The 18,108-nt window shown below is 46.1% G+C and overlaps 1 protein-coding gene across 3 annotated transcripts in view; it reads right to left on the bottom strand.

The window, feature by feature from the left end:
- Positions 1-13,853, bottom strand: part of DGCR2 (DiGeorge syndrome critical region gene 2) — a 48,953-nt gene extending 35,100 nt beyond the window's left edge. For all 3 annotated transcript variants that reach the window (XR_013957954.1, XM_080628932.1, XM_080628933.1), the window contains exon 1: positions 13,496-13,853. Coding sequence is in view for 2 of the 3 variants with exons in the window: in XM_080628932.1 (XP_080485058.1) it covers positions 13,496-13,574 (79 nt within the window). In the remaining variant the exon portion in view is untranslated. The remainder of the gene's footprint in view (positions 1-13,495) is intronic.
- Between the last annotated feature and the right edge of the window lie 4,255 nt (positions 13,854-18,108).

The raw sequence follows: 18,108 nt of genomic DNA, 5'->3' as shown, positions 1-18,108 counted from the left end.
CCTTGCCTCATCCACTGCCGCATTCAGTGTGGCAGAGTACATATAGTACTTGATAACAAAGCCACAGTAGGTGAAAAACTATGATAACACCATCTTATTTTCAGAGTATTTGTGAAGTTCACAAATCACCATCAGAAATTACCCACTCAACAGATGAATTTCATTAAAGTTTCTCAATAAAACCAGTTGTTCACTATTCCTCAAATTAAAAGCCTATAGATTAATTACAATTTAAAACCTACAGAAGAATTAAAAAGCTATAGAAGAACAGAGCACCTCATTTTTGTGTTCAGATACAATGCTCAGCCATTCATCTGTGCTACTGCAAATGTGCCTAAGCACAATCCTTAGGTCATGTAGCTCTGGTTCATCATGACCTGAGTCTGGGCAGGAGGGTATTAGAAGCACAATGGCACATAGCACAAAGCCCAGGAAAACAAAAACTGGGCCCCGTACTATGCACATAGCCAAACACAACCCTCATCCATGTTCAAATTTAATTCCAGCTCCTGAAAATTAGAGACTCTGAAGTTATAATCCCATTTAGTAGGAACACATCAGCTCCAAAAATAGATAAATAATACATGTTAGAAGCATTGGCATTTTTTGCATAACCTCAGCATGCAGTGTCAAGAAGCAACCAAACCTGTGACAGCGCTCCAGCTAAAAACCGTAAATCCTTAATGAATAACTCTAATGAACATTCTGTATTACTCAGTGTTCTGTCATAGCAAATTATGTTAGATGATCCTAACATCCATCAAAAGATTTTACGGCACAGTGAGGAACAGAAGCAGTCTCCTTTTCATTACCCCCTCGTATATGTTCTCAGGGTACCCTGCTCCCTGAGCTGGAAGACAGGGACAGGGAGCAGAATAAAGCTCCCCTAGATCAAGGGTACATGGTCCTGCTACACCACTTAGACACACACAGGTCTATAGGGCCAGATGGGATCCACAAGAAGGTACAGAGGCAGAAGTGCTCACCAAGCCACTTCCCACCATTTATCAGCAATCCTGGCTAACCAGGGAAGTACCAGTTCACTGAAGGTTAGCAAATGTGATACCCATCTACACAAACAGCTGGAAGGAAGATCCAGGGAAATACAAGGCTGTCAGTCTGAACTTGGTGCTAGGGAAGCTTATGGAGCAGATCTTCCAGAGTGCCATCATGCATCACGTGCAGGAGGACAACCAGGTGATCAGGCACAGTCAGCCTGAGTCTGTGAAAGGCAGGTCCTGCTTGACTAACCCGATCTCCTTCTATGACAACGTGACCCGCTTAGTGAATGAGGGAAAGGCTGTGGATGTTGTCTACGTAGACTTTAGTAAAAGCCTTTGACATCATTTCCATGGCATTCTCCTGGAGAAACTTGCTGCTCATGGCTTGGACAGGGGTACTGTTTGCTGGATAAAAACCTGGCTGGATGGCTGAGGCCAAAGAGCAACCGTGAATGAAGTGAAATGCGGTTGGTGCCTGGTCACAAGTGGTGCTCCACAGAGCTCAGCACTGGGGCCAGTTCTGTTTATCAATGATCTGGATGAGGGGAACAAGCGCACCCTACGATCACAGATGACACCAAGTTGGGTGGGAGTGGCTTGGGGAAGAGCGGCTGGAAAACTGCCTGGTGGAAAAGGACCTGGGGGTTTAAGCTGGCATCTGGCTGAGCATGAGCCAGCCTGTGCCCAGCTGGACAAGAAGGCCAACAACATCCTGGCTTGTATCAGAACAGTGTGGCAGCGGGACTAGGGAATTGATCATCCCCTTGTACTTGGCACTGGTGAGGCTGCACCTTGAACACTGTGTTCAGTTCTGGGCCCCTCACTACAAGACAGACATTGAGGTGCTGGAGACTGTCCAAAGAAGGGCAACAAAGCTGGTGAAGGGTCTGGAGAACAAGTCTTATGCGGAATGGATGAGAGAATTGAGGTTGTTTAAACTGGAGAAAAGGAGGCAGGGGGTCCTTATAACTCTCTACAAGTACCTGAAAGGAGGCTGTAGCAAGGTGGGTGTTGGTTTTCTCTGCCAAATAACAAGTGATAGGACAGGAGGAAACGGCCTCAAGTTGTACCAGAGGAGGTTTAGATTGGATATTAGGGAAAAATTCTTCACCAGAAGGGGTGTCAAGCATTGGAAGAGGCTGCCCAGCAAAGCGGCTGAGCCGCCATTCCTGGGGCTATTTAAAAGATGCATGGTTGTGGCACACAGGGTTTAGTGGTGGACTTAGCGGTGCTGGGTTAACAGGTGGGCTTAATGATCTTAAAGATCTTTTCCAGCCTAAATGATTCTATAATTCTATTCAGTATTATACCTACACCCTGCACAAGCCTGGAACTGACTCAGTTTCTCCTTGCTCACAAGTGTCATTCACTGCAATTCATTGTCTGCTCTTTGTCCAGAGGCCAGACTCAACATCAGTAAGGATGGAAAAAAATATATCAAAAATAATCAAAATAACAACAACAAAACCCAGCTAAAACAGCCCAAGAGACCCGGCATTCAGCCACAGCAACAACATCAGAGCTCCATGAATGGGAACCCTGGCTACGATTTCCTAAGACTTAGAAAGTACAGACTGTGCTTTATGAATGTGGACCCTTATTCCTAAGACTGAAACAGAAAAAAAAAAATCTATTTCCTAATTCTTCAGTACTGCTAAAACTAAACAGAAAACAAAACTTGCTACTTGAACTAAACTGAAAAAATATTGTGAATTAGGCAACGCAGCAGTCTGGACTGAAAACCAGTTTATTTTCATAGCAGTGATGATACCAGCTAAGCAACTGGGTGCATTTTTTTTCCACCCTAAGAAACTGTTCTATTATAATAGTAAGTAAATAGGCAGAAGGGAAAAGCAAAATACAGCAGGATGGTACAAACAAAATCAAAGCCATGGGTACCGAGAACCCTTTAATATAGCTCAAAATCAAAGCCTACACTGTAGGCTCCATACTAACAACCTCATTCAGGACTTCAGATGTTTTGTATGGCTTTGAGTGGGACTTTAATTTTTAGTACAACAGTGACAAGTGACCTAAACATGTGCAATTTTTGACCCTAAAGAAAGCCTGATCTGTAAGTGGATCAGTCAAAGTGCCAATCACACCTCACAACTGAATTCACTACGTTTCCAGCTGCAGAAAAGTCAAGACCAGAAAAATACAGTATGCAAGTCCTGGAAAGCCTAGAGCCAGCACAAGGGAAGGAAACCACAACCGCCTTGAACTTCAAAAGCGTTCACACTGTTCAGCAGTTGCCAGCCCACCAGCACATCTGTACATCGCACTTTCACCACAGAGGGGTGGCTTCCCAGCTGGCAGCAAAGTGGTGAGCTGGGGGAACCAAACCCTTGCATGAGACCCAGGAGGACTCCCAGACTCCTCGTGCCAGCAGAGACAGAGAGGACATTGGAAGACACAGTCTTATTACATCAGTGGTATCGGGCAAAGGTACTGCAGCAGAGGATGTACAGAGACATAGCCCTTTGGTTTCATTAGATCCCACTACTTACGAAACGTGCTCATGGGCGCTAAGAAAACAGCACTATTCCTCACACAGAATTTAAATACAGTCACACACACAACATATCAATTCTCCCATCAGATGCAACAACAGAGAAAGTCCACTAAGAACAACATCAGTAACAGAATACTCAGCAAGCCATCAATTCTGTCTAGAAAAGAGCAACAACACTGTTTGTGGTACTTTCACCCCTACATCTGTATACCCAGGTCAGGACAGATGGATTATCCCACATAGACCACAAGCACTTAAAATACCTGGGTACCTCAGATTAGCTACTACCAGGTTCCATCCTCAATCCTCACCTCAAACCTTTACCTTTTTCTAACCACATCTTTTACAACACAGTCCTCACACTCCACTGCATCTAAATACTCTAAAACATTCTATTAATGTACACATATTCTTCTTGCTTATTTGCAGTTCTTCATAAAGTTGGGGTCATTCTGACCAAAGAAAAAGCATCTGGTTCTCAGCTCTGTCCTCACAGGGTTTCAGCACTACCTGCACCTCTTTCCTCCCAGGAGGCATCTGCAGTGGTCCTCCACCAATACAATCTCCAGTACACTTCAGAGTCTCCTCTGGGAAGTTCAGAACTACACAATGGTGCCAGCAATCCTAGAAGGACCAGTGTAGTAATCAGAAGTATCTGAATACCAAAAACATTTCTTTTTTTTCAGTTTCTGACAGTCACTACACAAGCTGCTTGTTGGAAAGCCTCTAAAAAGTGATCTAAAGAAACTACCAATAACAGTAATCAAGAAAGTACTTCTCTATCTTATTATCTATCCTATCACCTGACAGCTGCCTCCCTAAAATGACCCCCCAAAATCTAAGTGTGTGGGATAATTCCTTTCCTCTTCCAAAAAAAGGTATTCTCAGGATTACAAAAGTACACATCCTATCAAGTCAGCTTGGACAAGTATCTGTCCTTAACACAAAACAGTTTCCACTTAAGAATGAACACTGGGGTATTCCCTTTAACCAAATAAACTGTAGGTGGAAAAAATAAACCTAAAATACTTTATAGACAGTTTTCCACAGAGGAAAGTTAAATCTAAATCCAAAGTTTTACATTAACTATATTAGTATTTTCTTTAGATCAGGTTTCAACAAGAGTATTCCGATGAAACATGATAACAGCAATTCAAGAACTGTCAGAGTAATCAAGGCTAATTTGTAGCCACCATTAAACTGAAAGTAAGAATTGCCAGATTTCAGCACCATTAGCTAGCAAACCCATTTACTTTCAACAAGACAACACATGTTCCTGCTTTGCAGAAAAGCACAGAAGTTAATACCTTTTTTTTTTGGTAGTATTTAAGCATATCCTTAAACTTTCTGCACATGAGCAATCCAAACAAATCCAATGAAAATACACAATGTAAGGCCAAATATGTATTTATAATACCTTGTTTAATTAAAACATGAGGAACTGCAAGAGTCTTTAATACCAAAAAGGTGACAAAAACCTTACCGATGAAATCACATATTTTTAACCACTCCACTCCAAAAATTAATGCCATTTCTTAATTACAAAACCAAATGAACACGGAAGAGGCTCTCTACAGGGCCCTAAGGAAGGTCATGGTCTTAAACAAGAAAGAGTCTAAACAAGATTCTTAAACAAGAATCTAACAATTCAGGGAGACAAGAAACCTGCAAATGAACACTATTCAAATGAAGGTCACACTAAAAAAAAAAACCCTTTTGCTCCTGTTTCATTTTCTTCTTTACATCTTGTACTTTCTTCTACACATCTTCACATCTTGATTTGATGAGCAAGGATCTAGAACACTTAAAAGCGAAAATCTGATATACAGAAATACTCTGACCTCAAAAAGAGAAAACCTGTTTTATCCTTTGCACAGTAGCTGGTGCAGTGTCATGTATTACAGCAAATGGTTCATGCTTTGAAAAGCATTCCTCCCTCAAGTGAACCCCAATGTGGCAGGAATGCAGGCAATGGAAATCACTTCTGCGTTTGTCCACACTGCATGAGACAGTGTCCTTTCTTCTTCCACGGTAAAACAAATACCCGGACAGAAATTTCATCTATCTATCAAACCCTTAACAGAAGCCAGCAAATAAAAGTCCGACACATTTATGAAAAGCCACTTAATCTTTTAAGATTAGTCTTCTCACTCCCCGCACCTTCTAGCGGCTCAAGTACTGCCGGCGCTCTTCAGCTTATCAACCAGCTTTTATACCACACGTGTGTCAGGTACTATAACACAAAACTTCATCTTTGCCATTTTTTAGCTAAATAAAAAAATTACATTCAACTCCATTATTGTTCAGAAAGACACAGACGAGCACTCATACACTACAGCATCCTTGAACCATTTCTCTCCAATCTGATACCACCTGAATTGAGGGGGGATGACGCTTCTGATTAAGTCTTTGCACTTGGATCTCACTCCTGCAAGACCCTTGATTTTTTATAAAGATTCTTCCAAGACCTCATGAATAGATTACATTTATGCTACTGTATTTTAGTCAGTAAAGAGTAATTTAAGTGTAAGGAATAATATCACAAAGTCAATAGAGAGAAAACACAAACACAGTGTTGACCATCCCTAGGATAAAAGAAGTTGTAGCATGTTTTAGAAGTTTTGCATACACAAGGCAAAATGCTACTTGGGCACAAACTCAAACCAAGCAGGTGTTAGAAGCAGGATTATTTGTTTTGAAGTGTATAAAAGAAGACACATTACTTTTAAGTCAGAAGAAACCCTTCTATTTAAATTGCTAAATAAATAAGAGCACAGATGAAACATACAGATACTGAAGGACAACACTAATTCAGTTTTAAAGCTTCACACTCATGCAAAGGTGATGCTTGACACCTACCCTTGCATCACCACTTCTACCCTCCCACAGAGGTCTGAGGTCAGAGCCAGGCTGGGAGAGCCAGGCTGGAGATGATCTCCCTCCATACACATCTAAAGGCTGTGCTCACCCACTTCAAACCTCAGCTGCTGTGGTATATTGCCCACTCTGCAATGCAGATTTAGTGTCAAAACACAAACCAATGGAGGCTTCAGCATTTCAAAGTGACATCTGAAGCTCCCTCAAGAAAACAAAGCTGCAGCGAGCCCAGAACACCCAGCATCATTCTACCAGAAATGGCTCTTAATCCCATTTTTCTACTAGCTGCTGTTCCCAAATAATCTCACTGGGTACCCCAAGTAACTGGTCTCATATGGGAAAGGTACAACGAAGCACAGATGAGGTATATGCAACAGAAGATAACAGAGGAAAAGTAGTTACACTCATGAAAATATGACAAAAATGAGTAAGAGCAGGAATGTCCCAAGAGCAGTCACCAAAAGCTGATTCTGCATTTCCACCCACCAAGGTGGCTGACAACTGTCAAGTGCTAATCAACAAACAGAAGCTAAATATAATGTTTAGATCAACTTATTTTAATTTGCTAGGAAGCTGAATGTTACTTTGTTTAGCTATGGTTAATGAGGCAAATATCAATTTCCATTAAAACTGCATTTCTAAATAATCTAAATGCTAGGCTTCAAACATGAATAGTAACTTCCTCAGGAGTTCCACACAGCAAATACCATTAAAATGCTGCTCACTAAACCCAGAATTAGCAGGCTGACCCTTTAATACGAAGACAAAATTAAAAGTTTCACAGGAAGCCACAAGATGCCAGAGGATTTCACAGTTTGGGAAATGCAGACTAAAGGTTAATCCCGAAACTCACGTTTTTAAGCAACTCCATTGCCAGAGTTCTGCTACAGCTGATCGGTGACTTCCCAAAATGAAGTGTGATCTCTCTTCAACTCAGTAAGTTCTTTACAAAACCACCACTGGAAGTGCAATGCAAAGGTGTGAGACTGCCACGCAAGGATCCTGAACAGTACATGCCCTCCAGAGAGTGGAAAGCCAGGAAGGAACAGGCATTGCCAGGCACCAACTGCACTGATTGGTGCTGAAAGACTCAGAGGTCCTGGTACTCAAACAGTCCTGGGAAACTGTCAATCTGTTCTTTAGAACTGTAGCGTAAGAGGGACACATGCATGACACTGTATTTAGACAGGAATAATAAGCTGCAACTGCAGAACAAGCAACAGACTGGCAACTAGACCTACCAAAAGAATCTGGTGTTTGGAGTCTCTGTCACAGGAAGTCATTAAACTGTGCTAGACAAATATCCTTCAGGAATTGCCTAGGTTTACCAGATTTTGTTCTAGGACAGGAAGACAGATAACCCAATCTCTTAGCACCCCTTCTAGCCATAACTTTCTATCAGCCTACACAGGACAAAACATTAACAAGCCTCTTCCCATCACAGGTTAGCCCTTGAGATGACACAGGCAAAGATCAGCAGAGCCTCTCATCAAGCCTGCCATTAGCCATGCTCTGTTTCTTTTCTATCTCAAGGACCTCCTTGTTCAGGCTACCAGTGCAAGAACCCTTCACACACTTACTTTAAAACACAAAACAAACCTAAGCACCCACGTTAACCCCTGAAGGGCAGGAGCAGCAATGCCCCTGAGCTGTTTCCAGGTTCTGCTCCAGCCACGCATCAGGTACCAGAAGTTCAATTCAGGGTACGCAGACTCTGCGCAGTATGACACATGTAAGTGCAACAGGAAGTGCTGTTAATCACAAAAGCAGTTGTTTATATGCATCCCATAGAATTAAATGAGAACTTATAAAAATTGCAAGAAATCACCACGTACAAACCCAGAGACTCAGGCATTACTCAAAAAGGTGGTTACTACTCTTGCATTACAACTCAATATCAGAACTAGCCCTAATGAAGCTAATTCCAGGCGACAAGAATAATTCATCGAAGTCTTGGCTGGTTTTCTGACATTCACTGGGGAACTCTACATCATTCATATTAAGCATCTAAAATTCTTCTCTCTTCAAGCTAGCTGTGCCTTCCCCACTAACTACTGAGAAAGCAGCAGCACTTTCACAGCTGCCTCCTCCACCTACAGAGAGAGGCTGCAGCAGCTCTCCATCACTTCTGCTGTTCTGGCCTGATCTACCTCTACACCCAAACCTACTGCAGGGACATAGAAGTCACTTGTTTGCTAACCCCCACATTCCCCTTCTGGTTTATTACTTCTCAGAACCAGAGCAATGCATGCAAACAGCCCTCTGCCTACAGAACCCTTTCTCCTTTACTCTGTAGCCACTGCTAATAGCAAACCCACATGCACCTCAAAAATTTTGCCTTATAATTAGCATCAGGAATTACCAGCCCTAAACTACCAGACCTGCTAACAAGGTCTGATACCTTCTGTCTTGCCTCTCTACTACAGTGATAGCAGCAGGAAGAAAGCCTTTTCAAATCCATCAGGCTTGATTTGCAGCTCGTAACAACAGCAAACAGAGCACAGAACACCAGGAAAAGAGCACGCTAACAGGTAACAGTAGAAGAAAAAACCCACCTAAACCCAGTAGATTAAGTAATAAGGGGATGATGGGTAACATAAGACTGGAAGACAGGACAGCCCTACTTGTAGCAGAACTGAGGAGGTGTGATAAAAACCATTCTGTCTGCCCCTGAAACCTAGAAGCCCTCACTTGGGAATTCAGCTAAATACGAAGAGAGCGACTGTAGTTAGCAACAACACGGAACCAAGCAAGTATTACCACAGGTCTCACTAGAGACAGCGAACAAAAAGTAAAAGAAGGCTTCCACTTGCCTACCAACAAACTCCTTAGAGGAGAGGAATGCAGGGCCCGGGTCACATTTTGACATTTGCTACATTTGCATCTCCAACTGAATTAACTGATACAATTCAACTAGCCAAAACCAGACAGGTTAGGTCACAGCACACTAGTGAAACAACGCTGACTGTGGGTTTGTTTAGACTTCTATTCCAGGAGCTCTCCCTTGTATTTAAGACCTACAACTTTTAACTATGTGACAAGAAAGACTTGATAACTTAAACACACTTGTCAGTAGTATTGTGTCAAGATACCAACACAATGCAAACCTAACTGCCAGCTGCGCACCGTCAAGCACCAAAGCATATGAGAAGTTCAAACTTTAAGCTAAAATTGTGGGTCTTTTTAATTGCACCACTCGTGCTGGCAAGCCTTTAAGCACTGCCGATTCGGTAAGTTGTGCAAAATTCTTAAAAACAGAACTTGAGTAATAAAGTGACTTCCTCTAGCTAGCTTTGAAGTGGAGAAAAAAAGCTGCAAGAACAAGAACTCAATTGGCTTTTAGCTGCCTGGCAAATGCTCTAATAAGAAAGCCCATGACCTACATTCACAAGGCGCTGTACTAAACCACTATTACAAAATCCAATATAAAGCCTGACCATGTTTAAGTGTTTTCCATTAGCAAGCAGCAGTATCTTGTTCGAGAAATATGAAAACACGTTATTGTCTTGAGCGATGATATTAATTAATCCTCTAAACACTCTTCTGAAACATGTCATCCTGATCATTCCAGACTGTTTAAGTTCCCCGTGTTACATAAAGACACCAGAACCTTTGCTTTTCGATTGCACTTTAGATGTTAACAGAAACAGGAACTTCTGAGCCTGTGCGGCAAAACAGAATTCATAGCAATTTACCTCTCTGATGGTCCTTCCACAACCAACAGCAATGCAGTGGTGGTCAGAAACTCAGTCTAAATCTGAGCTAGTACCAGAACATTTTATTGTAACTCTGTTAACACGCTGCTGAAATATTTCTTCACATCAAGACAGCAGCTCTCAGCCAGCTACTCAGATAACCTGAAGCAGATGTTTAGAGTTGTCCCAGAAAGGATATTATTAAGCCAAACCCTACTGTGGTAAATACCCCAAAAAACAAGTGTCTGAACACCAGATATAATTAATTCAGTATGCATTTAAAGAAAATATTTACTTCTTCACCCTACACTTCTATAATTGGAAAAATACAACATATTCAGCTACAATTCACATTAGCAACTTCCAACACATAATGAGTAACACAACTCAAGGAGAAATGCCCTACTTTAAAAAAAAACAAACTCTTTCAACAATGCATTATAAAGCACGCAACTAGTCAAAACAAGCAGCTTATGGTCAAAATAGTAAGAAAAGGAAAGAGGAAACACTGGGACAAAAAAATACCTAAACAGAGATTGTCAAAGGCACAAAATTATCATTAAACATTCACAGGCTCAGAAGAATCCAACTGCCCACAATACCTTCAGGAACTCAAGCCTCCAGCTAAGGCTGGTGCCACAGTATGTTGGACATACCTGACGCTGCTAGCACTGGCAGTAGCATAAAACAGACTTGTGCAACCAAGATGGAAAAAAATCAGAGGAAAAAAAAGGAAATTCTAATTAACTTCTTTCTTCATTTACTAAACTCCATGTTCCCTTAAATGCAGAAAAAAAACAGGTCCATGTAAAATCACTGCCTTTCAGATTGCCTGAAAAGATACTACAGTTGAGGAGGCTTAAAAGGAGGTTTTATTTATCTGAAGAGTACAGCAAGAACATGGATACAAAGCTAGTGTCAAATTAACATGGAAGTACAAAGAGGTGCCTGATTCGCTGGGACTGAATTGTGAAGGGACTACACATTCATCTCAGAGAACATAAAACCTCCCATCACTCTGCAGCACTCATTTGATAGCTCTGAGCACAGATTTAAGCTAAGAATGATGCAGGCATCCTTTCTAAACCAGTAAGACAGTTGCTACAATACACAGGTTTAAAGAAGGAAAAAGAAAAACAACCGTCACTAGGAAGAAAAATTCTAAATCCAAATACTGTTTCTGAGGAAATCTATGTGTCTCTCTCAAAAAAGAGAAGGGAGACTTCTTCATCATTGATTAAAATTATAAATTTGGTTCTGTACATCTTCTGTACTTGCACAAACCAGATTTTCCCTATCTGCATCCTTTGTTTCAGGATCAACCCACACATTATTCAATCGAGTAAATGGATGATCTATTTGACAGAGTAGACTTAAGATATTAAATGAAGCAAGCTAAAAAGCAAAGGACATTGGCAAAAAGATATGAGGCCACCCTGAAGGAATGGGCTCTCTCCTGAGGAGGAAGGAGAAGCATCACCATGGACAGCTCAACCACCAGAATCATCCAGAGCCTTCAAGTAAAAAGGATGGGAGAGCCTATTCCAAATGGAATTCAGAAATCCCTCATACAGCAAGGAATTCCAGCTGCAATACTACATCCAGTTGGATTACTTCACATTAGGTTCAAGAATACATATGGTTTGAGCAAAACTCAAGGAACACATATGGACTTGCCACAGAGAAATCCTAATGCTATGGGTTTCAAAGCCAGTGGCGCATAATCTGAGCAGATGAGAGTTCAGGTTTGTTCACATGGAAAATTCTTCTGCCAGTGTTCCTACAGCACCACAAATCTCCAAAGTAGGCACAACAGAACACCAGTGAAAACATCCATTTGCCCTAAAGAAGCAAACCTCAGTGAAAAAACTTGTCTTCGTCCATGAAGCATCAGACAGAGATGTGCTATCAAACCGGAGTAACACATGTTCTGACACAAAAGGAAAAAGCCATTTTCTAATTTCTAGGAGGGTACAATGCTCAACACCAACAGAGTTCAGGATCTACCCTCCTGTTAGAGTACACGGACAGCTATGAACCTCTGCTGAGTCTTTTCAACCAGCAATTCAGCTGTCTGTAGCACTTGGTGCCAGCTATAAAGGAAGCTGCTTGAAATCAGTTTTACATAGCATCTTCTCCCACATAAAGCCTCTAGTTGTAATAATGCTAGGTTAGCAACTCCACTTTGTTTTTGGCTACTTCAGAACATATCATAAGCCCTGTATATACACTGCACTGCCAAAAAAACAAGCTAAAACAAAACAAGGAACACACAGAGCAGTTTCAACACCTAAGTTAGTTATTTCAATAAGACTGCCTACACTGACCCAATTGTGTTTCAGCTGTACTGGGAACTTGCTTAAACACAGCTCACTAATACTGTTACATTTTATTAGTCTGGGTCATAAAGGCTATTCTGAAGAGAAAGAACAAGGGGATTTCAAAGTACACCATCGTTCTTTCTCTCCTGTTTATAAAGGAGTATCACCCAGCAGCAGTGGCGTGGTGTGACGGGAGGATGGCTTCCAAACCTGCAAAGCCACTCCAGGCAGCCTCACGCTTCAGCTATTGATGCTCTTTGGCAAGAGCAGCCCAAGATACGCGAGGGCTCTGCCAAGCTCCAAGTGAGTTCAACACCCAAGAAGAAACCTCAACTGAGCGACACCCCTAGAAAGGCTGTAGTTTTTCAGTCAGCAAACACCAACCATTTCTCCAGTTAATAATCTGAACATTTTAAAGCACCGTGCCTAGCAACTACCACAGCAACTTCACTGCTGAATTATTTCCCTAAAAGAAGCAAAAACAGAACTAGGAAGATGACCTACAACTGAGATGCAATAGAGTTGTTTTCTCTTTCTGGCATGATCAAATGGCACCTTGAAAGCAAAGTTTTGTTTTGTTGGCACCCAAGGCCCACAACATAAAAATAGGCAAGTAAAAAGCAGCCGAAAACTTGACCGTGCCGCCACACTTCCACTGCTCATTACCTGTAGTGTTACAGAGCTTTTACCCAAGCTTTCAAACTTTAAAATGAGGTCTTTGGCCCTAACTCCCATTCCTCCAAGTCCCAACCAGCCAGCACAGGGACCGACGCTTCCCCCATGACTCAGCCAGGTCCCAGCTCTTTTTAAAGCACAAAGCAGCAGACACCGACCCCTGGGTCCGGGGCCGGCTCTGGGCCACGCCGACCCCAGCGCTAGGCTCCTCCCGGCTCTCTGAACCCTGCGGGAAGGGAACGGCACCAGCGCTGCTCTCCCGGTGGCACCGCTCTCCGGACACCGACCCGCCGCCTCCCTCGCCCTCCGCCCGGGGGAGCCCCGCTGCCCCCCCGGCCGGCTCCAGCTCCGGGCCCAGGACCCGCCCGCGGGCTGAAGGAGGAGGACCGGCGTTCCCCCCACCCCCCCTACCTGGCCGCAGCGGCTCGGTGATGCTCAGCACCAGGAGGAAGAGGAGGAGGAAGGTGCCGCTGTCTGCCTTGGGCACCATTTATCCTCCGTTCATCCTCCCCCGGCGCAGCGCCACAAACCCGTGGGGAGGCACGCGAGGAGCGGCGGGAGGAGCGGCGGGAGGAGGGGCCGCCGCCGCCACCGGACCCGCGGGGGGGGGCCCCTGTCCGCACCGAGCTCTTCCCCTCAGCCGTCCGCCGCCGCCCCCGGGCGGGAGCCAACGGCCCTGGCTGCGGCGGCGGCTGCGGCGGGAGCAGCGCGGGGTCGGGCGGCGCCACGCTGCGGGCCGCTCGCCTGGCTCCGGCGACGCACAAGATGGCGACCGCACCTCCCCACCGCCTGCCCCCCGCGCCGCCACGACCCCTCCCCACCGCGGACCGCTCGGCCAATCGGCGACTAGGGGGCGGGGCCGAGCGCCCGGATCGGCACAAGCCCCGCCCACCTACGGGGTCGATAGCGGCCGGGACGGGCAGTTCCTCGCGGCCTCAGGCCCCCGGGGCGGCTTCCGCCGGTCCGGTCTGTGCCCGGGGTGGCCATTGCCAGCCTTCCGTGCTCATATCATAGATCATAGACCACAGAATGGCTTGGGTTGGAAAGGACCTCAAGATCACAGAATCAACCGGGTTGGAAAAGACCTTTAAGATGATTAAGTCCAAGCGTTACCTCAGGACTGCCAAGACCAGCAATGAACCATATCACTGAGGTTATCTGGTTCCAGTCCTGCAGGGGTGACCCCAACGAGCTCCCAGCACCTGGACATCCCCACACCAGGGCTGGAGCCGGACGGTGTTTCCATACCTCCTGGAAGCGCTATGTTCCAGGTTCAGGAGCCGGAGAGGAAACACGTGAAGAGCACCAATTGTGCAGCCCGGATCATTGTCAATGGCCCAGCAAATGACTGGCGCCTTCAGGAATCTGACCCTGGGTGTTGCTGCGCCATGGGTGGTGGCTGTCCCTATGGGGAGCCCAGCCTGGGGAGGAGGCACTGGCCCCGGTGCCACAGCTGTCCCGGTGCTGGGGCTCTGCCCAGGCGGTGTCTGGGGTCAGAAGCAGTTTTACCTCCAGAACCCACTTCCCAAACTGAGCTGGATTTTCCTCTGGCAACTGGAAGTGAAGCAGCAGTGTTTGGGTAGCACCAGACATGGTCCTGGCCAGGGCAGCTGACCCACAGCGGCTGCAGGGTCAGCACTTTCCGCTGCAGGGAATTCCAGCTGCCCAGTAAAACCCGATCCAGAGTCAAAGCCAAAGCCTGGGAAGCTGCTGGGAAGTTTTTATATATTTTTTTTAAGTTTACACCGAATGTTTTCCACTTTCATGCTTCAATGTTTGGGCCCAAGTTCCCACACTCCCTGTTCCTCTGTTAATACCGATTACTACACCCAGTGGCAAACCTCCCTCAAGGGTATTCCCGATGGGTGTACAGATAACAGATCTACTTTCACATTGCTTCTGCTTCCCGTCCAGGTCAGGCACCAGCTGCTCATCTGCCAGCAGGGAGATAGGGCTTCAGTGGGTTCTCCCGTGCGCTCCTTGCCTCTGCCCCACAGGAGCTGCAGCCGCGCTCCGCTCAGCAGCATCAGGGAGATGCTTCTTCCATACCCAAATGTGAAGTTTAACGTGGCAGTGGAAGCTGGTGCCTGCCAAGAGCTGGGAGGTTGCTGGGGCAGCAGCGAGTGTGTGCAATGGCACCTTTCCCTGGAGCTGTGCAGGGCCCCAGGAGGGCTGCATGGCTGGGGCCGTGTGCTTGGGGACCTGCAGGCAGCTGGGGGCTGCCTGAAGATTCCAGCCAGAACACGTTTTGCCAGCTCTCACGTGCTGCCAGGCACTGTCGGGATCCAGGTGTCTGCGGGGAGCTGAAGCATGGCAGCACCCCCCAGCTCTGCTCCTCCCAGGGGTTACAGTGGAGGCAGGCTGTTCTCGACCTGGCTTGCGGCTGCCCAGCCACACATGCCAGCCTCGAACTGATCCAAGACAACTCCTTACCCACCCCAAGCCCATGGCAACCAAGGCCTATGAATTACATCATGCAATGTGTAAATAAATGCCCTACAATGCATCAGAACAGCTTGTCCCTGACTTTTGCCCCAGGAAAGGCAGACCTCATTTCCCCACGCCACAACCTCACCAGCTCTGAACAGAGGTGGCTCTGGAGCACACATGTGCCAGGGTAAGCACCACAACCCACACAGCACCCTTGAGCAAACAGGCAGTAACCAGCCCAGCCACACAGCACACAAGTAAAGGGTAAGAGGCACCCATTTCCCCAGGCTGTGCCATGCTGAGGGCTGAAGTGCTGCTGGACACCAACACTGGGGAACTGCCACTGCCCTGGCCAGGCTGTGGAGAGGGATGAGGTGGAGCTGCCCTGTGCAGCCACACCAGCCCCAAGCCCTCGGGCAGGACATGGGGGCAGGCAGATGCTCCAGGGACAAAGAGCATGCCAGTAGAACACGCTGAGCCTCAGCCCAGGGCATGCAGGAGCTGGCACATCCCAGGCACTCCCAGTTTCATGCTGGGAATGAGCATTTCTCTAACCAGCGAGTGCAGATCCCCTATGCCCATAAAGCAGTGGAGAAAAGCTGCCGTGCCTAGGAGAAGCAGAGGGAAAGGGCTCATGGGCAGAGTGGTCAAACCCGCTCTTGCCCTGGCCCAACTCTGAGCTGGGGTTTGCAACCAGCAGCAGCAAGCTCGGATTGAGGCAACAAATGCAAATATGAGGAAGTCGGAATTGCTCCATCTCCCAGTTTCCTGAGTGAGGGGATCAATTTCCTTTTCTTCAGAGAAATAGCCCAGTCCCCCAAAACAACAAAGTAACTCCAACCACAGCTTCTCTTCTGAGCTAAAGAAGGGCCTTTCCAGCCCTAACCATTCTATGACTCTAAGTAGAGAGCAGCTCAGAGTCTTTACTGGAACCTGGTTTTGGGTGTTGGAAAACTGCAGGTCCTGTACAGCCCCTTGCACCACAGCAGGGATGGCTGCATCTGCCCCAGGGAAACGCTCCTGGTCCTGAAGATGAAGTGCACAGGGAAGCAGGTTGGTGCTTGGTGCCTTGGGACATCCTATTGCAGAGCCAACTCCCTGCCACAAGACATGGCGCACGTGGGCCACAGGGGATCAGGAACATGAGCTGGAGAGCAGCCTCCTGCCCCAGGGCAGTGCCCCACCATTCCCCTGGCTCTTCGCTCAAAGCATGGTGTAGGGTGATGGTGATAGGAGCTCTCAGCTACTTGCCTCACCAAACCCTGGGTTGCTGCTTGTCTTCTGTTCATCATGTTCTTACCTGTGCCCCACAAATCAAAGAGCAGCAGTTGTGTCTGGTGTAATTGGTGGTTTGTTTCATTGGGGTAAGCTCCAGGTGCTATTCTGGCTGAGGGAGGAAGCGTGCTTGGACAATGCAGGTATACAGGAAGAGCAAAAGGAAAATAACCCTCACAAAAATGAGAGGAAAACGGAAAAATCACAAGTCATGAAGAACCAAGATGGTTTTTCACATGGGATTTGGCCTTGTAAAGGCACATCATCTGCTAGCGCTACAGCAGCAAAAATATCAGGCAACAAAGAGTTTATTACTGATTCCCTAATTACAGATAGCAGGAGCTGAACTGCAGCAGGAAGCGGAGACCAGACACTACAGCAGGCGTTACAGGAATAGCCTATCTGAAGAGCACTACATCCCCTTCAAGAGATCCAGCTTTATAGCATTCCACTGAAAATCAATTACATTCCCAGCAAACACGTGAAGGCCTTTCAGTCTGGCAGAACCGAGACTGGGATTTTAGTAGGGCTGTCTGGGTTCATTCACTTGAGGATGAACACAAAACCAACACCAGCCCACAGGATATTTAAGGCAATCTACTCAGAAGCATTAATTGCACAACATGGAACTAATCATTCACAGATACCACATTCCCCTCTCTGTCATTCCAGCTGTGTCTTGGCATGACCATGACCAGGTTCAAATGCTGTGGCAGATGCATGCCCCTCTCCTGACCCATATGTATGCCCCCATCTGCAGTCCTCAAACACTACCCAGCCTTTATGTGCGTCCCATGTCCAGAAGAGAGAGCTCTCACACCCAGAGAAGGGATAGGATTCATTGAACAAGATGGTGGAAATCGGCCACTGGGCTTGAGACATACACAGCGATCACAGCCTGCTTCCATACATCCAGTTTCTCTCTGTGTTCCCATGCTTGTTCTTCTCTAATCCCTCCTTTTCTCTAACCCTCATCTCTTCCCAAAATAACCTCCTTTAATTACTGTTTCCCCTTGGGCCCAGTCTTGTTACATCTACAGCCGAATTTGGTGTTTCTGATACCTCTCACGGGGTCACCTCCATACCCCGGTAGCCCCTGTGCTGCTCCTCAGTCATCCATGAAGCTCAAACATTCCCCTGGGTGCTCTCTGTAGCAGTGCCTACTACATCCAACCATCTCTCATGTCACATCTACTCCATTCTCCTGCTCTGTTCGGTGACTCTTAACTGCAGGCCAGGGCCTGACCATCTGCCTGTGTGCCCCAACAGGGAGGTCCTACATTTACTGGAGAGAAGCAGAATATGTGGTCATTATGAAA

The sequence above is a fragment of the Psittacula echo genome, assembly GCF_963264785.1.
Source record: "Psittacula echo genome assembly, chromosome: 13".
NCBI lineage: Eukaryota > Metazoa > Chordata > Aves > Psittaciformes > Psittacidae > Psittacula > Psittacula echo.
This window is presented reverse-complemented; position numbering and strand designations above follow the sequence as displayed.